This window comes from Artemia sp. Qi Xiang Cuo, chromosome 21 (genome assembly GCF_049724085.1).
Source record: "Artemia sp. Qi Xiang Cuo chromosome 21, ASM4972408v1, whole genome shotgun sequence".
In the NCBI taxonomy this organism is placed as follows: domain Eukaryota; kingdom Metazoa; phylum Arthropoda; class Branchiopoda; order Anostraca; family Artemiidae; genus Artemia; species Artemia sp. Qi Xiang Cuo.
Genome location: NC_142814.1, coordinates 16,607,250 through 16,627,288, shown reverse-complemented (window position 1 = coordinate 16,627,288; position 20,039 = coordinate 16,607,250). Strand labels below are relative to the sequence as shown.

The following is a 20,039-nucleotide window of genomic DNA, read 5'->3' as shown; positions in this document are numbered from 1 at the left end:
GGCAATTGCGATTCTCACTTTCACAATTTTACAAATCACATTTATGTGTTCTTCATTTCCATCAGTCAACCCCTTAAATAAATTACCTTAAACTAGAATTAGGCTTTTTTACGCTTTTAATTACGCTTTTTTATTTATTGGTCCAGGTTGTATGTGGTTTCATTTATTTATTGGTGCTGATTTGCGGTAGTTTTATGCTTGGTAGATTATTTTATTCTATTTTTGCTTATTTTTTGTTTAATGAAGCTCTTTACTTTTTTTGAAAAAACTAATTTTGCGGAAAAAGTTTGTGGGTTAATTTCGGTTCGTTTTATATTGACATAGTTTTTTTCAGCGAAAATTAAAAGAATATGTTGAATCTTAATTTTAAAGCAACATTTGGCTTCCAAGCATAATAGGCAAATTATATAACTCTGGGGGTTGACCTACCTGATAGCCCTAGAGATATAGTTACTAGACCGTTCAGCTATGCTGAAAAAATGACTGTCTAAGAATTTTGATTAGAAGTAAGTAGTAAGAGAGGTGCTGATTCTGAATATACTTGCACTTTCACAAGCCTGAGGCATGGATATGTGTGCATTTTAACCGGTATTTTGGCTTACCAGGGTCATTCATCTATTACTTGGAACGGTACATTGGCTTAGCAGACGGGTTTTTTATGAGGTAACACGCATTTTTTTGGGGTCAAACAGAGAGAGAGTGGTGGTCACACTAACTTGATTGTTAGTTGGATTCGGATATAAGGAGTAATTTTCATTGTAGTTCATATTAGTAAGAGAATTGAATTCAGTAAAAGAGTAGTTTATTTGAGAGGATATTAGTGGAGAAAAAAAAATTAGTGGTGTATTTACACTATTGGAGATTAATGATGGAACCGACAGCAGCAGCAGCAATGATATACGAGTAGCCAATGTAGCTGTGGAAATAACCGCTGGCTGTAGACTATGCCTTGAATGGGATTTCCTAAGAAGAGTTTTTGATGCAAAACGTCACCTATGAAAAGATTCTTTTAAAAGAAACACTTCAAATTGAAAAAAGAAACCATAAGCAAATAATCTTAACAAAGTTTAATATCTTCCAAAAGAAACTTAAAAAGTAAACAAATTCAACCCATTTCTCACTGGCAAATTCCTACAATATTTTTGGGTATATAAAAAATATAATTTCCCATTCATCCTAAACTTTGATTGAAAAAATATTAGACAAATCTACTTCACTTATACAAGTAGAATTATCTGGCAAGATATCTGTTTCAAGAGGCTTATCCGATATTGGAATGCAGTTTTTAGAATGTGCCATTGAAGATGTATCGCTTGTGGAACTTATTTTAAGCCTCAGCTTCTTTACAGCGCTTCTGTCTTCTTCATTACCACCTGTCTTTCCTTTTTCAACCGACCACTTCGTTTCCGTAGCCTCAGAGTTTCTAAGTTTTCTTTTCAGCTTTTGCTGGGTTTTTCATGTTTTCTTTTCCACTTTTCCTATAAGTGCTTCATCTTTTACATCAGGTGGAATTTCCGAAACTCTTCTAGATGTTGACAAGAACTTGTTGTTTTTGTTTCTAATTTGTGTCTGAATGACATTTGTCTTACCTTTAATGTATGTCTGACAAGTTTGTTTCTTTTTCAGGCTAGAAAACTTGGGGGAATGTGTATCACTTGCATTACTTAATGAACCATATTCTACTCTTTGCTTTTTCTTCTTTGGTTCGCTTATTTCACACTTGGAATGAAAGTCCAATTTGTCATAACGAGGATTTAAAGATCCTGATGCCAGCAGAGCACAGGACTTTAACTCACTTTCTGTTAGTTTGTTTATCACTACTGAAGAGGACTTCAATTGTCTTCGAATTCCAGGTATTTCAGCGAGGCTAATGAAACATCTTTCTGTCATTTTTTATTTCCTGAAATGGAAATTAAATTTAAGTTAATAAAGATTGTTAACTTTAAGAGCAGCAGTTTATATCCCTACTGACTTCCCTTCATGGTAGATAACCATTTGATATAGAAAGTTGAAAATTACTAGGCTGATCTTCAGTTGAAAGGGAGGAACAGATCTTTACAATACAAATTAATATAAGCAATAATTCAAAAGGAGCCTTGTTTACCCACAGATAGGATAAATGATGCTAGAAATGGTTATCATGGTATGCTGAGAAGTGCTACAATGATTCGAACATTTTAAAAAGTTACAATTTGAAAAAGTTCAAATAGTTTAATGTTGGGATAACTAGTACCAAAGCCAATTCCAAAGTAGTGAATAAAATAAGCTCAGAAATAGGAGTCACACAAAAAGAACAAAATAAGACTTTGGCATAATACAATGAATTTATTGGTAAGGTTTGGGTTGAACCAAAAGTCCCTGCATAAATCTACGAAGTGGAGGCTTCTCCAACATAACCAAGCAGGATTTATTTTATTATGGCATTAACTTTGAAGGAGAAACAAACTCGGTAATTGCTAGAACTTGTAGATAAATTGTCACCAGCCTTTTTTCTTTTCTTTTTTTCCAACTGAAAGTAAGGAACAACACTAATATTTTTTCAAAGAGTTCGTGGTAACGAAGTGTAAAGGCGAAACTAGTTTTTTTTACAACTGAAAGTAAGGAACAACACTAATATTTTTTCAAACAGTTCTTGGTAACGAACTGTAAGTAAGGAGCGACTAGTTTTTTTTCCAACTGAAAGTAAGGAACAACACTAATATTTTTTCAAACAGTTCGTGGTAACGATCTGTAAGTAAGGCGTGACACGGTTAAATAGTAACCGAAATTCTAAAAACGGAATTTTGATACCCATGGATACATCAATAGAATCATATTTTTATGCTGATTTTAAATATATAAGTGATTTCAAATCATTAAATTTAGTTTTACCAATCAAAAGTTATGTGCCTGAGAAGATTTGCAATATTTTTGAATAAAGGAGGGAACTCCCCCTAAAAGTCATAGAACTTTAATCAAAATCATACCGTCCGATTCAGCGTATGAGAAAACCCTACTTCGGAAGTTTCAAGCTCCTATCTGCGAAAGTGTGGAATTAATTTCTTGAAGTAATTGATACTTAATGAAGAAATTATCTGCAAAATGGCAACTAGTTAAAAAGATAAAAACTGGTAAAACTGAAAAAAATAAATAATATATTCATTAACAAATGTTTAAAAACAACATAAAAAGGGGATATGGAAAAAAAAGAAGAAAAAAAGAAAAACGAGCTGTTTCCTTTATCACATAAGAGATAAGAGATAAGATAAAATTTATGTACAAATTAAAAAATGTTCCCCAAAATTTTTAAGATAGTACATTTTTATAAATATAAAAAAGTATTTTCTGTAAAGTTATGCATAGCGATATTTGTTTTTTTTTCTTCTAAAAGACTTACAAAATCAAAATTAAATTGCACTAGAAAATGCGTGTTTTTTTTGTTTTTTTTTATTGTATTCGTTGTAAGGAACTGTAAGTAAGGAGCGACACGGCTCAATAGTAACCGAAACTCTAAAAACCAATTAATAGCTTGCTCGCATGCTGTTACAAAACTCCTGGTTAATACAAAAATCGCGAAGACTAAAAGCTGTAGTGGATTAAATAAAAAAAAAACTAGTTTGTTTTTTTCCAACTGAAAGTAAGGAACAAAACTAATATTTTTTCAAACAGTTCGTGGTAACGAACTGTAAGTAAGGAGCGACTAGTTTTTTTTCCAACTGAAAGTAAGGAACAACACTAATATTTTTTCAAACAGTTCGTGCAATAATCCAATATTCCTTTAAACAAACTAACTATATAAAAACAGACAATTCACTTTTTCACCGTTGACAGCCATTCTTAAACTGCTATATATTTTTACACTAAGCTTTTTTGCATATCCGGCACTTATCAAATTACTCATCACTACACTTGAATTTTAATCCGCTCGACAGGTATAATTTGAATTTTAAGTGAGGTTCTTGTAACAGGATGTCTATCTCCGATAAGATATATTAACATAGGAAGAATGTTTTTTAATAATCTATAAAACGGCTCTAAAAAGGACCCTCCGACATTTTAATTGCACTATAATTGTTGATATGGATGGAGGAAAAAAGTTATTCTCTCTTACGATGATTTATTTAGCGTTTACGGAGTTTGAGGGACTCTGTCGTTTTTTTCTGTGTGATTTTTTCTTTACATGGTGTTCGTTCAAAAAGCGAGGATTTCTGTTAAATAAATAATTCTTATATTTTTTCTGTTCAATTGAAAGCGAGGATTTCGGTTAAATAAATAATTGTTATACCTTTTAAAATAACTTTACGGAGTTTGAAGGACTCTGTCGTTTTTTTCCGTTTGATTTTTTCTTTACATGGTGTTCGTTCAAAAAACGAGGATTTCTGTTAAATAAATAATTATTATATTTTTTTATGTTAAATTGAAAGCGAGGATTTCTGTTAAATAAATAATTGTTATACCTTTTAAAATAGCTTTACGGGGTTTGAGGGACTCTGTCGTTTTTTTTTTTTCGTGTGTTTTTTTCTTTAAATGGTGTTGGTTAAAAAAGCGAGTATTTATTTTAAAAAAATAATTATTATATTTTTTACGTTCAATTGAAAGCGAGGATTTCTGTTAAATAAATAATTGTTATACCTTTTAAAATAGCTTTACGGGGTTTGAGGGGCTCTGTTGTTTTATTCCGTTTGATTTTTTCTTTACATGGTGTTCGTTCAAAAAGCGAGGATATTCCGTGTGATTTTTTGGGAAGTTTAACGAATTTATCAGTTACCGAGAGTTCAATGACTCCTCCCCGCAATGACTTCCAGGGGTTTTATAACTCCTCCCCACAATGAATTCAGATGGTTTTAGGACACATCAACCTAGCCATAACTCCATTCAACCTTGAGTGAAGATATAAAAGTTTGATGAAGTATTTTTCTCCTTAAAAACTACATTAATAACTTCCAAGATGATAGGACTGTATGACACAGAATTTATCAGTTTGAAAAAATCATCTTGTGGTGTTATATTTAAATATGCATTTTTATTATTGGCTGTGGAACACGAAGAAATTAATTGTTATCATTGGATAGTGAACTATAATATGTTTGAGTATGATAAAAGCTTGTGGAATACTACATTACCTTAAATGAACAGGTTGGGACTTTACGAGAGTGATTACACCACTTAATAATGGTGGTCGGGAACTCAGAAATGTTCAGGAGAAAGTCGGTGAAATTTGCAGCTTTTTCGGGGTTGAAGCACTCTACGTAAAGGGCAATGTACCTACAGATAAATTTTTAATTCAAAAGTGTGACCCTAGGATTCCACTTTTCAATCTAGAAGAGTTTAAGTGTCCTAAATTTGAAGGGCGTTATCACCGTCCTGAAGACAAGGTTAGGTTCTTCGCACAGTGGATACCTAAGAACATACCTGATCGTGATAAATCCATAAGACATGGTAAAAACTATTCTATATCATGAGACCATCGTTTGTGGATGTTTAAGAGTGAATTCTAAGTACTATTTTTTATGTAAACATTTGTTGTTGTGTTTTTTTTTCTCGAAAAACAAAATCTGTTAATACGTTTAATCAATAAATATCTTTAAGCTTAACCTGTCTTTATTCTTTAGAATAGTTCTATTGTAAGCAAGTAACAAACTCTTTCCTGAAGTCACCTCTCGGATACACAATGCAGAAACTTCATTTAAGAAACTATGAAAAAATTGTAAGTAAGTAAGTAACAAATTCTTTATTGAAGTCAACTCTTGGATACACAATACAGAAATTTCATTAAATAAATTATGAAAATATTTGTAAGTAAGTAACAAATTCTTTCTTGAATTCACGTGCTGAATAAACAAAGACATTTCATTCATGAACATATTAAAAAATTCTAAGTAAGTAACAAACTCTTTATTGTTTAAACAACTTAGATACACGATGTAGAAATCTAATTCAAGAAATTACGAAAAAATTCTCAGTAAGTAACAATTTCTTTCTTGAAATACATTTCGTTCAAGAAATTATGACAAAATTCTAAGTAAGTAACAAACTCTTTATTGTTTTCACGAGTTAGATATACGATGTAGAAATTAAATTTCCAGAAATTATGAGAGAATCCTAATTAAGTTACAAACTCTTTTTTGTTTTCACGAGTTAGATATACGACGTAGAAATTAAATTCAAGAAATTATGAAAAAAATTTTTAGTAAGTAACAATTTCCTTCTCGAAGTCAACTCTTGAATACGCAATTGGTCTCTAAACAGTTCATGATAAAAAAAGATAGTTTCATTTTTTTTTCATGTTAATTCGATATCCTTAAAGAGGACCATGCTATTTGCGTACGAGCATAGGACCACGTTATTCTGAGACCGCCATAGAATATGACACGAATTGAAAAAAGGTTAAACATCAAATTAAAGTATATGAAAATTAAAATAATACAAACAAATTTATTGCATGATTATAATATTAAACTCATTATACATATTAACAATTAGATTTAACGTTAAATCATATATGAGAACTCTTCCACCATGGTTTCCGTTGTTTAAAATCCTTTTCGTAGAATGACCTCTTATGTTGTCTCTTAAAGGGCCACTTTTTCTCTTCTCTTAGAACATAATCATCATAATAATCAGAGTTATATCTTGCTTTATATACATTTTTCATTGGTTTTCACTGCTGTCTTTTACACTATAGAGAAAGCCCTCTTTTTCCAGTCTCTTCTTTTGATCTTCCTTTTCCATCATATCAATCCTTCTTTTATGTGAACATACTTGCAACCGGTATAAATTTCTCTCCATGTCACATATAATTTTTCTTCTCATTTCCTCCAGATTCTTCTCATCTGTTTCTGCCTCTATGCTGTCTAAACATGCAGTAGGTTCATGAGAATGTTCAAAATCATGAAAATGTCCTTTACAAATAGAACAGTTGCAATAAAAGGATATTTCTAACTCAACTTGTTCACTCATATTATTACAGTTCGTTACCATGAACTGTTTGAAAAAATATTAGTGTTGTTCCTTACTTTCAGTTGGAAAAAAAACTAGTTTTTTTTTTATTTAATCCACTACAGCTTTTAGTCTTCGTGATTTTTGTATTAACCAGGAGTTTTGTAACAGCATGCGAGCAAGCTATTAATTGGTTTTTAGAGTTTCGGTTACTATTGAGCCGTGTCGCTCCTTACTTACAGTTCCTTACCACGAAGACGCATTTTCTAGTGCAATTTAATTTTGATTTTGTAAGTCTTTTAGAAGAAAAAAAAACAAATATCGCTATGCATAACTTTACAGAAAATACTTTTTTATATTTATAAAAATGTACTATCTTAAAAATTTTGGGGAACATTTTTTAATTTGTACATAAATTTTATCTTATCTCTTATCTCTTATGTGATAAAGGAAACAGCTCGTTTTTCTTTTTTTTCTTCTTTTTTTCCATATTTTATGTTGTTCCCCCTTTTTATGTTGTTTTTAAACATTTGTTAATGAATATATTATTTATTTTTTTAAGTTTTACAAGTTTTTATCTTTTTAACTAGTTGCCACTTTGCAGATAATTTCTTCATTAAGTATCAATTACTTCAAGAAATTAATTCCACACTTTTGCAGATAGAAGCTTGAAACTTCCGAAGTAGGGTTTTCTCATACGCTGAATCGGACGGTATGATTTTGATTAAAGTTCTATGACTTTTAGGGGGAGTTTCCTCCTTTATTAAAAAATATTGAAAATCTTCTCAGGCGCATAACTTTTGATTGGTAAAACTAAATTTAATGATTTGAAATCACTTATATATTTGAAATCAGCATAAAAATATGATTCTATTGATGTATCCATGGGTATCGAAATTCCGGTTTTTAGAGTTTCGGTTTCTATTGAACCGTGTCGCTCCTTACTTACAGTTCGTTACCATGAACTGTTTGAAAAAATATGAGTGTTGTTCCTTACTTTCAGTTGGAAAAAAAAATAGTCGCTCCTTACTTACAGTTCGTTACCACGAACTGTTTGAAAAAATATTAGTGTTGTTCCTTACTTTCACTTGGAAAAAAAAACTAGCTTCGCCTTTACCGTTCGTTACCATGAACTGTTTGAAAAAATATTAGTGTTGTTCCTTACTTTCAGTCGGAAAAAAAAAGGCTGGTGACAATTTATCTACAACTTCTAGCAATTACCGAGTTTGTTTCTCCTTCAAAGTTAATGCCATAATAAAATAAATCCTGCTTGGTTATGTTGGAGAAGCCTCCACTTCGTAGATTTATGCAGGGACTTTTGGTTCAACCCAAACCTTACCAATAAATTCATTGTATTATGCCAAAGTCTTATTTTGTTCTTTTTGTGTGACTCCTATTTCTGAGCTTATTTTATTCACTACTTTGGAATTGGCTTTGGTACAAGTTATCCCAACATTAAACTATTTGAACTTTTTCAAATTGTAACTTTTTAAAATGTTCGAATCATTGTAGCACTTCTCAGCATACCATGATAACCTTTTCTAGCATCATTTATCCTATCTGTGGGTAAACAAGGCTCCTTTTGAATTATTGCTTATATTAATTTGTATTGTAAAGATCTGTTCCTCCCTTTCAACTGAAGATCAGCCTAGTAATTTTCAACTTTTTGTATCAAATTACTATATGCCATGAAGGGAAGTCAGTAGGGATATAAACTGCTGCTCTTAAAGTTAACAATCTTTATTAACTTAAATTTAATTTCCATTTCAGGAAATAAAAAATGACAGAAAGATGTTTCATTAGCCTCGCTGAAATACTTGGAATTCGGAGACAATTGAAGTCTTCTACAGTAGTGATAAACAAACTAACAGAAAGTGAGTTAAAGTCCCGTGCTCTGCTGTCATCATGATCTTTACATCCTCATTATGTCGAATTGGACTTTCATTCCAAGTGTGAAATAAGCGAACCAAAGACGGAAAAGCAAAGAGTAGAATTTGGTTCTTTAAGTAATGCAAGTGATACACATTCCCCCAAGTTTTCTAGCCTGAAAAAGAAACAAACTTGTCAGACATACATTAAAGATAAGACAAACGTCATTCACACACAAATTAAAAACAAAAACAACAAGTTCTTGTCAACATCTGGAAGAGTTTCGGAAATTCCACTTGATGTGAAAGATGAAGCACTTATAGGAAAAGTAGAAAAGAAAACCCGGAAAACCCATCAAAAGCTGACAATAAAACATAGAAACTCTGAGGCTACGGAAACGAAGTGGTCGGTTGAAAAAGGAACGACAGGTGGTAATGAAGAAGACAGAAGCCCTGTAAAGAAGCTGAGGCTATAGATAAGTTCCACAAGCGATACATCTTCAATGGCACATTCTAAAAACTGCATTCCAATATCGGATAAACCTCTTGAAACAGAAATCTTGCCAGATAATTCTACTTGTATAAGTGCAGTAGATTTGTCTAATATTTGTTCAATCAAAGTTTAGCATGAATGGGAAATTATATTTTTTATATACCCAAAAATATCGTAGGAATTCGCCAGTGAGAAATGGGTTGAATTTGTTTACTTTTTAAGTTTCTTTTGGAAGAGATTAAACTTTATTAAGATTATTTGCTTATGTTTTTTTTTCAATTTGAAGTGTTTCTTTTAAAAGAATCTTTTCATAGGTGACGTTTTGCATCAAAAACTCTTCTTAGGAAATCCCATTCAAGGCATAGTCTACAGCCAGCGGTTATTTCCACAGCTACATTGGGTACTCGTATATCATTGCTGCTGCTGCTGTCGGTTCCATCACTAATCTTCTATAATGTAAATGCACCACTCATTTTTTTTTCTCTACTAATATCCTCTCAAATAAAATACTATTTATCTGAATTCAAGTATACTACTAATTCGAACTATAGTGAAAATTACACTTTATGTAAGAATCCAACCACTAATCAAGCTAGTGTAACCTCCACTCTCTCTCACCGTCTGACCCCAAAAAAATGCGTGTTACCTCATAAAAAACCCGTCTGCTAAGCCAATGTACCGTTCCTAGTAATAGATGAATGACCCTGGTAAGCCAATATACCGGTTAAACTACACACATATCCATGCCTCAGGCTTGTGAAAGTGCATGTATATTCAGAATCAGCACCTCTCTTGCTACTGAAGTATTTGAAAAATTTAGAGCTAAAGAGGAGGGCTGATTGCTCTCCAATCACTTTTGACTCTTTAAGAAGCACTAAAACTTTTATTATCCAATATAATCAGCTCCTTCAAAATATGAATGATATTACTAGCTATGATAGAGCAGCACTACCTATGTTCTTAGATGATCTATATTGCTTAAATGCCCTTTTAATACCTGTATGCATATAGTTTTTTCGGCTAATTGAAACTCCCCCTAAACGTCCCCTTAAAGTTTCAACTTAATGCAATTAGTGTCGTTAGTTATTGTAACCGTAGAAGCAGCATTAAATATATACACACAGTATCTTCTGGCTAGTTCAAAATCCGCCAATACTTACCCCGAAAGATCTAACTTAATAATGTAAGCCATTATCATGACATTTCTTTGTCACCCTTTTGACAATCTACATGATCATAGTTTGTTGGACTTAGTTCAATATCCACTGAAATATTCCTTGAAAGCTTAACATTTATAACCTTTTCTTATGTAGTAGCAATAATTGTAGTAGCAGCAGTTGCATTCTTAGCAGTGTGCACATAGCACCTTAGGTTTTTTTTCAACATCTCCTTCAACACACGATGAAAGTTTCTACTTAATACCTCCATCCATTACTGAAGCATTTCTGACACGTCCTCTTGACAACATATGTAGGCATAGTGTGTTTTGATTTAGTTCAATAAAGTTTCAATATTTCCCAAAATTTTCGCATTAATACCCTTAGGTTTAGAAGCAGTAGTAATAGTAGTACCAGTAATTATTGTAATAACAGTAGTAGTAGTAGCAGTAGAATTAATAGTAGTAGCCTGAGTCTTAGTAGCAGTAGTAGTTTTAGCAGTAATGATAATAGCAGCAGTAGTATTAGTTGTAGGACTGGAAGTTAGGGGCGTCTTGAGGGGGGGGGATAGGAGGGGCGCGCCACCCCCTAACTTTTTTGGCATTTGGTAGAATTTTCGCCGAAGGTGAAAATTTCGCCAGATATTTTGCAAAATAAGCTGAAATTTAGCAAAATTCTTGATTTCTAAAGAAAATTCCGCATAAATCAGATAGCGATTCGGTAAAATTTACGAAGATCGTCCCCCCACCCCATAAAATGAGCCTCAGGGTGCCCCTGGTGGAAGTAGTAGCATTATGATGCAAATATTGTCCTTTGGTTAGTTTAACACCCTCCACAACAAGCCTTGTATGTTTTAATTTCACACACAAAACTGTTCCTAAGATATTGCTGATTTGTCTTTTTAACAACGTGTATATGAATGGCGTGTTGTGATTCAGTTTACTTATCCCCTAAAAAGTATCTGAAAGTATCACCTTAATATCCATATGTAGTTGTAATAGCAGTCACAATAGTGGTATTAACATTCAACTTAAAACAATTACCCATTGCTGTGACATTGTCGATGTCTTTTTGATAACCTGTATATTCATGTACTTCTTGAAATTTTCATCTTAATGCCCATAGCTTTAGAAGAAGTTGCGATAGAAGTAGTAGTCTGAGCAATAGTAATAGCAGTAGTAGAACTAGTAAATGTGTCAGTGGTTGTAATATTAGTAGCAGTGCGCACATGCTGCCTGTTGGTCAACTGATCTTTTCCTTTGAGCATTCTCTAAGACTTCCAACTTCATACACAAATCAATTCTTCAGATACACTATTTTTACAAACTAAATGCACATAGTTCTTCTGTTAGTTTGAATTTGCCATAAATTTTCTCTGAAATTTTACCTTCATAGACCTGATAGTGGTATAATGTAGACATATGATATACTTGACTATGTCAATGTAGATATAGTACTACATTGATAGAACTAGTATCATAGTAGTTGTGGGAGCAGTGTGAGAAGTAGTTGTTATTGTTTTATTAGTATAGTAACAGTAGTGGTAGCTGTACCTGTGGCGGTAGTAGCATGTATATCTTGCCTTTTGGTCAGTTGAACATCCCTTTCCTGATGCCCGGGTAGTTTAACCTTGAAATGTTAAGCCGTTCCAAAAATAATACAGATGTATGCTTTTAACTCTCTTTTGGCGCCCTTTTCACCTTAATATTCAAATAAGGTGTTGTAAATAGTGTTTTGCCTTACAAGGTTTTGCAATTGAAGTAGTAGTTAGAGTAGTTTAGTAGCAGTAGTAGTAAATTTAGCAGTGGTAAACGCAAGGAAGCCGTAGCACTACGCTTATTTGTGGCAATTTTTCATGAAGAATCTAAATATTAAAAATTAGATTAACTACCATTCGAAATCTAAAGCCACTCCAAGAAAATTGACGCTAATGCTCTTAATAAATCATGCTTTTAAGTGTCTTCCAAAGCTAATTTGCTTAGAAAACAAAGAGAATAAATGAACTTTTGTCAACTGAATATCCATGAAGTTAAGGCTTATTTTTTAACCCAAAATGATTGTTTTTGAGTGTTCTGAATTTTTTACCTTACTTTTATCTCAGAACATACGTTTTGATACCGAAGATTCCGATGAAGGATGCGATGAAACTGACTATGTGCCCTTTTTTCTGGATAGTTTGCCAAGCAGAAAAGAGTGCAAGCTCCGCACCATACGATGGTATGATTGATTTATTTAGCCCTTAATCTACACGATCTAAAATTTGGTTAGCAAAATAAATAATTTTATATATTTTGCCATTGCAGTTTTTTCCTTACCAATAAAAAACAAATATATATATATATATATATATATATATATATATATATATATATATATATATATATATATATATATATATATATATATATATATATATATATATATATATATATATATATATATATATATATATATATATATATATATATATATATATATATATATATATATATATTATTAGCATGGAAAGAGGAAATAAATTTCCTCTTTCCATGCTAAAATACCCCTCTGAATTTCCGATAAGGAAACCTTGGAATCCTCCCTAATGGAAAATACCAAGTCTCAAGAGTTTATATTTGTAAAATCCAAAGCTGTCATACCAACAGATAATACCTTATTCCTGACCTGTCTGTGATAAAAGTGTCCATATACGCATATACGGAGAAACTTCTGCTTTAATTATTGACTACAATGAATAGAGACGACTTGAGAGCTGACTTGAAGACTAAAAGAAACCGCACAAATTGAAAGAAAATGATATTTAGTAATTCTGTTTGTAGAAAGTGACTTCATATAGTGTTTACCACACAGTAATAAAAATCGACCTCATGTAGTGGCGTGGCTCAATTCACCCGTGCTGTTAGTGATAGTTCCTGAAAAATCGCACAAAAATTTTTGTGGTAAGTCAACTATTCACCAAATCACGCCACTACAAAATAAAAAAAAACCGTTATATTCCCCTGTCACTTTCGCCCCGTTTCTTTCTTTCCTTCACCTTCTCCCCGGAGTATTCCAAACAAGGTTATCGGAGATGCCAGGGAGAGTTTCTACTCAGATGAGGAACAATTATCACAGGAAGCAGCTCTAGTATTGCGGTTGTTCAAATTTCCTCTTACTCTCTATTTTTTTTATCGAGAAAGACAACGATGTGTTGCTCTGGTGTATGGAACGCCATTAGGTGTCCAAAAGGTCTGTATCCAGTGGCCTGTTAGCCTCAATCAGTGACAGCAACTACTGATCTGAAGAAGAATAAAATTTTCCCCGATGGCAGGGTTCAAAATTAGCATGGGAACTACCATCAATTGTGGCGGGGAATGACTTTGTTTGCCATTGGTATTTTGTCCACCAAAGAATAGCCTAATAGGGGTCTATTGCATGTACGAACTGAGGGTGAGAGTAGGGTAAAGGGCTACTGACTGGAGGTATGAGAAGAACATGTATCCACTGATAAAAGGGAAAGGAATCTCCCAGACGTTGCAGTTGGGAAGGATTACGCCTCACTGGAGATCTAGTCTCAATCTGAGCATCAGCTAAGTCACGCACACTTGAGGTTTTTCCCATGACCTGAACATTTGCTTCAGCCACGTGTCTAGTCTTTAAGAAGAACTCATTCTCTCCATTCTTAAAATCGACATAAGGTAGAAGGAAGCTTGAGATTTTTTCCCTGCTCAAATATCGACTCTCGTGATTAACCCTCCTCGGTCAATTGAAGGGATAATCGTCGCGTTCCTGAAATGGTCCATTTCATTCACACTGTCGGATTATTGATGATTTTTGTAAGAGGATGAGGACCTCATTCTCTCCTTACTTTCTCCCCCTTATTTATTCTAGTAAGTCCTGACGGGTTGACCAAAATGGAAAAAAAATATATTTAGAATGGATCTCGCTCATGGAGATATCCAGTTTGCCAGCACATACTTAATTTTTGAATTACGCTCCTTCTTTATAACCTCTTTCCTCCTTCTTAAATTTTCTTACTTTTTAACTAGGAATAAAAAAGTCATCCTCAGTGAGAACGGAACCCCCAGCAAATATGGAGGCTGATACAACTCTTTTTTGTAAGTTTAGAAACACTAAAAGACAGTTTTGAAGACAGCAATTCTTTGCTGGCATGGTAATTAGTTTCAGGAAGTGAAGTGGCAACTTTGTACTTGCGAATAAAATTTTTTATCTCAGACTTGGTGGTAAAAATCATTGTAGCAAACCATTTTTAGATAAAATAGATGGGGTTTTCATCGGCTATATTTTTATTTGTCAGTTTAGTGTTGTATAGTTGAAAATAAACACATATTAATGCCTTTATAACCTAGTTTTATTTTTAGCAAAACTCGTTCACCACCAAGAAGTTTTACTGACGTTTCACTCGAAGTTGCTTTTGGGGAGGAAGAGAAAATCATACAAGATACAATCAGGGAGGCAGAAGAAGAGATTGTTTCCTCTACTGCAGACACTTCTTACAAGGAAATTGATAAATGTTTTAATTTCTTTAAGCAAAAGTATAATATTGAATAAGTTAATCCGATGGTTCATTCCATAAAGCTTTGTTTAAGTGTTTTCCTTCAGAAGTCAGTAACGTAAGACTGCAAAATCAAACATTACCGTAATGTCAAAAGCAAACATAAGTGTACTATTGCGTTTTTTCAAATGATTTTGTCAAATTTCAGGTTTTTCTTCAATACAAGCACTCTCATCAACCTAATTTTTCATTTCTAATTTTAAGTTTTAAATGATTTTTTTCATTTCTTGATTTTCCTCAACTGTGAACATTAATTTAATTATAATTAATTACAATTGTCACTAAGTTTTTTGAAAAGACTGTCAGTCCTTTGCTATGATCTACTCTGACTCTCCTGCTAAAGTTCCTGGATGATACCAGAGTTAATTTTTTTTACATACACATTCTATAATAATTTTTTTCAGGACTCTTAGTTCTTTTTATGCTTTCATGTATATGCGGTGTGTTGATTGTGGGCTTCTTTTGTAGTTAGTTTATGTTACTCAAGAGAAGTGACATTTTACTTGATAAATTATTTTCGTAACTGCAATGAGCCTTAAGGAAATTTCTTCTAGCCCTCCACTCTGATCTGGTGGGTTGCTTCGTGAGTTTTTTATTGTTTTAAAAAATAAAGTTGTAAGACAGAGTCAAACTTTAGCGTAAAGAGCAAGGCGTTGAGGAGGGGACAACCCCTTTCATACACGGAATATTTTCTGTTCGTTTCAAGTTGTAATGTCGCTCCTTACTTTCAGTTAAAAAAACTTGTTTTTTTTTATTTAATTTCTGATCTTTTTTTAGTTAATGCAGCTTTTATTTTGGTTTACCGTCATTGAATAAGTAAACGAGATTTTGTTCCAATTCTTTAAAAATGACCCCTTAATCACAAAGGCCTTTAATTAGAACAAATAGCTCTTTTGAAAGTACTAAGAAATCTTTGGCTTAAAGAGCGAGGCATTGACTAAAAGGTGAACCCAATCATATAGCTTATATTTTTTTGTTCGTTTTAAGTTTTCATGTTGCTCCTTACTTTCAGTTGAAAAACTTGTTTTTTTATATTTAATTTCTGATTTTTTTTTTTAAAATAATGATGGGAAATCCGGCACCCCCTTCATAGCAATGTCCCTTACCCCATGAAAACTTCTTCCGTGAAAAGATCCTCCCATATAACCCCCGACCCCCTGAACAAAATGTTCGACCATGCTGAACAAAATGGCTATCTCAAAATTTTGATCGGGTGACTTTGGGAAAAAATGAGCGTGGGAGGGGGCCTAGTTGCCCTCCATTTTTTTTGTCACTTAAAAAGGACACTAGAACTTTTAATTTCTGTTCCATTGAGCCCTCCCACGATATTCTTGGACCACTGGTTCGATACCATAACCCCTGTAAAAAAAAAAAAAAAAAAAAAAACACGCATCCGTGATCTTTCTTCTGGCAAAAAATGGAAACTTCCACATTTTTGTAGTTAGGAGCTTGAAACCTCTACAATAGGGTTATCTGATACACTGAATATGATGGTGTGATTTTCATCAAGGTTCTATAACTTTTAGGGGGTCTTCCCCCCTTTTTTTGAAAATCAGCCAAATTTTCTCAGGCGCGTAACTTTTGATGGGTAAGATTAAACTGGATGAAACTTATTAGTACAGTCAATCTAGCGTTAAATAGGACTCGACCGCAAACAAATTGCAACAGAAATTATTCTTACACTATCTTGTTGAGAAAAAAACAATGTACAACATATCACAAGTTGAGAAACCCAGCGGGGTGCAAAATAAATGTTTTTTAGCGTTTTCCGTTTGTTTTTTGTTGTTTTTAGCGGAAATTATCCGTTATCCTAGAGCTTAGCATTTACTTCATGGGAGACATGTTTCTGAACTAGTTTTGTGTGCTGAATTCGAATATCACATCAGATTCAAGTTATGTCCCACCGTTAGTTTTTCACATTCATCACCAAACAAGAAATTCGTATTTCGTGGCTATATTTCAATTTTTTCGTCCTTTGGGGCGAATGAAGTCAGGAATAATGTAGCCCTATCGACTGAATACTATATTTTTGGAAAGTTCCGTACATTCTAAGATTGTCGTCATTAAGGTTTAACAGCATATACGGCCATCTAGCGGAAAATTTTGTAGCGTATTTCGCTAAGGTCGGTGTTGGAACCCTTGGTCCCAGTTTTGTCAGATAAATGTCCCTCCCAGATTAATTTCTTTGGGCCCCTTCATTATTATCCTTCTTTAAGTAATAAATGTTAATTTTCCTATTATTTTTACGCCATTTTGGGTCCTCTTAACTGCGTACGTGTTTAATTCACCACGAGGGACGAAGTGCGCAGTTAGGGAGATTGGCCAGTATATTAGGAGCCCTGGGATTGGCTGGAAAGATTCATTTACCACCCCTAGTAACCCCCACCACGTGCTGCGGTTAGCGGGCTGGGAGAATTTGTCCTTTTTCAGTTGAGCTGAGCGGATGGGCTCAGCTCAAGGATGCTCATCCGAGCCCTCGGATGGGCTCAGCCATCAAAGCTGAGCGGATGGGACTTTGGGACTTACACCTAAAGTCCGTGTCTGAAATGCTACCTTTTCTTGCGGCTTGTGGTTAAAACAACTATGCCAAATCGTGCCTAATATACCTTCAGAAGATGGTGAAGCTTGAAGAAACCCATCCTACTGTTCATAGTTCATTCCAACAAGGAATGCACGTCGTCAGACGATCTGATCGCTATTGGGCTGGCTTGTCGACGGATCTAGTTATTGAAAAAGAGCTTATGCACTCGTTGAAAACAGCAGGTGGACTGACTAGGGGTATAGGCATGACCGAAACCCAGAGGTCGCTGTGGGTTTTAGCACGCCCAACCTGCTCTACTGTTAACCTCCTAATGGAAGATCTGACGCAAATTCTCTATGGGACAAGCAAGCAGCACAAGGAGAACGCAGGCCCCAGACAAGAACGAGACTTCAAGGATACGCAGGCAATGGTCACGTACTTTGAAAATGGCTCACCATTCGGAGGGGATATCCAGCTTAGAAGCATTGCTACCGGTTTGACTGCATTTGAATCTGCAAACGATGACTGTGCGAAGGCTGTCGGGCTAAAAATCCTTGATGCTATGACTGGAAAAGTGGTGAAGGATTTTGTCTTCCTAAGAAAGGAACAGGCAGTCCAGATAACAACAAAGCAAACCGCTGGAGGAGATAGCAAGCGACTGGATCCAGCTTTGCTATTCCAACGCTTCATTGCGTTAGCCAAAAGGACAAGACTTCCTGAATCAGAGTGCTTCCGGTATGAACTTCGTTCGTATCCCGCTGCTCTGATTGACAGCTCATTTATGCCGAGAGTGCCGAACAAGGCCGAATTCGCCAAGGCCATTGCACTTGCATGCAAACTCGAAGAAATTCCGTGTGTGCTCAACGACGGGACACACTATGTACTTGACGGCGGATCTCTATTGCACCGAGTCCCATGGATAAAAAATGACACGTATGCGAGTATCATACAGAGCTACTCTCTGTATATTTCGTGGAAGTACCCTGGCGCAACTGTTGTTTTCGATGGGTATGATAGTGGACCTTCCATCAAAGATATGACCCATTCGTATCGTAATCGAACGATTGGTCGCGAGGTTTTCTTCATGAATGACATGCGTCTGAAAGTTAAGAAAGAAGAATTTCTCGGGAACAAGAAAAACAAGTCAAGATTCATTAGTGTGCTTGCAGTTCATCTCCGGCAAAAAGGCTATTTTGTAGTCCAAGCCCCAAGTGATGCAGACGAGCCTATTGTAAAAGCTGCTATCGAATCAGCTAAACAGAAGGTAACTGCCGTTATTGGAGAAGATAAGGATCTTCTGGTCCTTCTCTGCTACCACTGTGATGTCTCCACTAACAAGGTGTACTTCGCCCCAGAGCCAAAGAAAAATAAAGAGCGAAGGTGCTGGGATGTTCATGAAATGAAAAAAAGATTAGGCCAAGAAGTATGTGGTCTGATCCTCTTCGCCCATGCATTCCTTGGGTGTGATTCTACATCACGTGTCCACAACATCGGAAAAGGTCTTACCCTGAAAAAAGTGATAGAAGACGAAAGTTTTCGAGCATCTGCCAAGGTCTTTATGCAGAAGGCAGCAACAAAAATCGAAATCAAGGAAGCCGGAGAAGACGCACTTCTTATACTATATGGTGGAAAGAAGGGGTGAAACCTGAACGAGCTTCGAAAGCAGCTCTTCGAAAGAAAGCTCGTCACAGCAACGGCTTTTTTTCACCCAGAGCAGCTACCTCCCACATCCAACTCTGCAGCATTTCATAGCTATAGAGTTTACTTTCAGGTACACGCCTGGAATGACGACCGTAATCTAGAATTGGACCCTCAAAAGTGGGGCTGGAAGGACCGAAATGGTACATTATACCCTGTGATGACGGACCTACCCCCAGCACCTCCCCAACTTCGTAAGATTGTTAAGTGTTCCTGCCGTTCAAACTGCACCTCTGCTCGGTGCACTTGTGTCAGAAACGGCATGTCTTGCACTCTCGCGTACAAAACTTGTCAGGGAGCAGAATGTGATAATTCTCCCAAATCACGATCTCGACGACGAAGTTTCAAACTACACTGCCAGTGATTAATGTCGCAAGTCATTTGAAAAGTTGCCTGCCTTTTACCAATGTGATTTTTGTTACCTGTGATTTTAGTCAGTTAATACATTAAGAGATGATTGATTATTTTGAAGAAACCTTTTGGTGATGAATGTAAAACACTGTCGGTTGAACATATCCTTTATCTGATGTGATATTCGAGTTCATCGCATAAAACTACTCAAGAAATGTGGTCAAACGACTATGTTATAATAGATTCGCGAACTTCGTGAATGGTGATGAATGTGAAACACTTTTCGTTCACCGTATCTTAAATCTGATGTAATATGCGAGTTCAGAACATAAAACTACATCAAAAATGTGTTTCCCATGAAGTAAACTCTAAGCCTTGAGAAAATCGAAAATTTAGGCTTAAAAACGAAAAATAAAACACAAAACGCTAAAAAACACTAATTTTGCACCCCGCTAGGTTTATCAACTTTTGATATGTT

General features: G+C 34.6%; 1 protein-coding gene across 2 annotated transcripts in view; it reads left to right on the top strand.

The window, feature by feature from the left end:
• LOC148939282 (uncharacterized) overlaps positions 1-15,162 on the top strand; it is a 22,309-nt gene extending 7,147 nt beyond the window's left edge. For both annotated transcript variants that reach the window (XM_089107035.1, XM_089107034.1), the window contains 2 exons: positions 12,538-12,653; positions 14,798-15,162. In XM_089107035.1, the coding sequence (XP_088963161.1) occupies positions 12,538-12,653; positions 14,798-14,987 (306 nt within the window). In that variant the 3' untranslated portion in view covers positions 14,988-15,162. The remainder of the gene's footprint in view (positions 1-12,537; positions 12,654-14,797) is intronic.
• Positions 15,163-20,039: the final 4,877 nt, after the last annotated feature.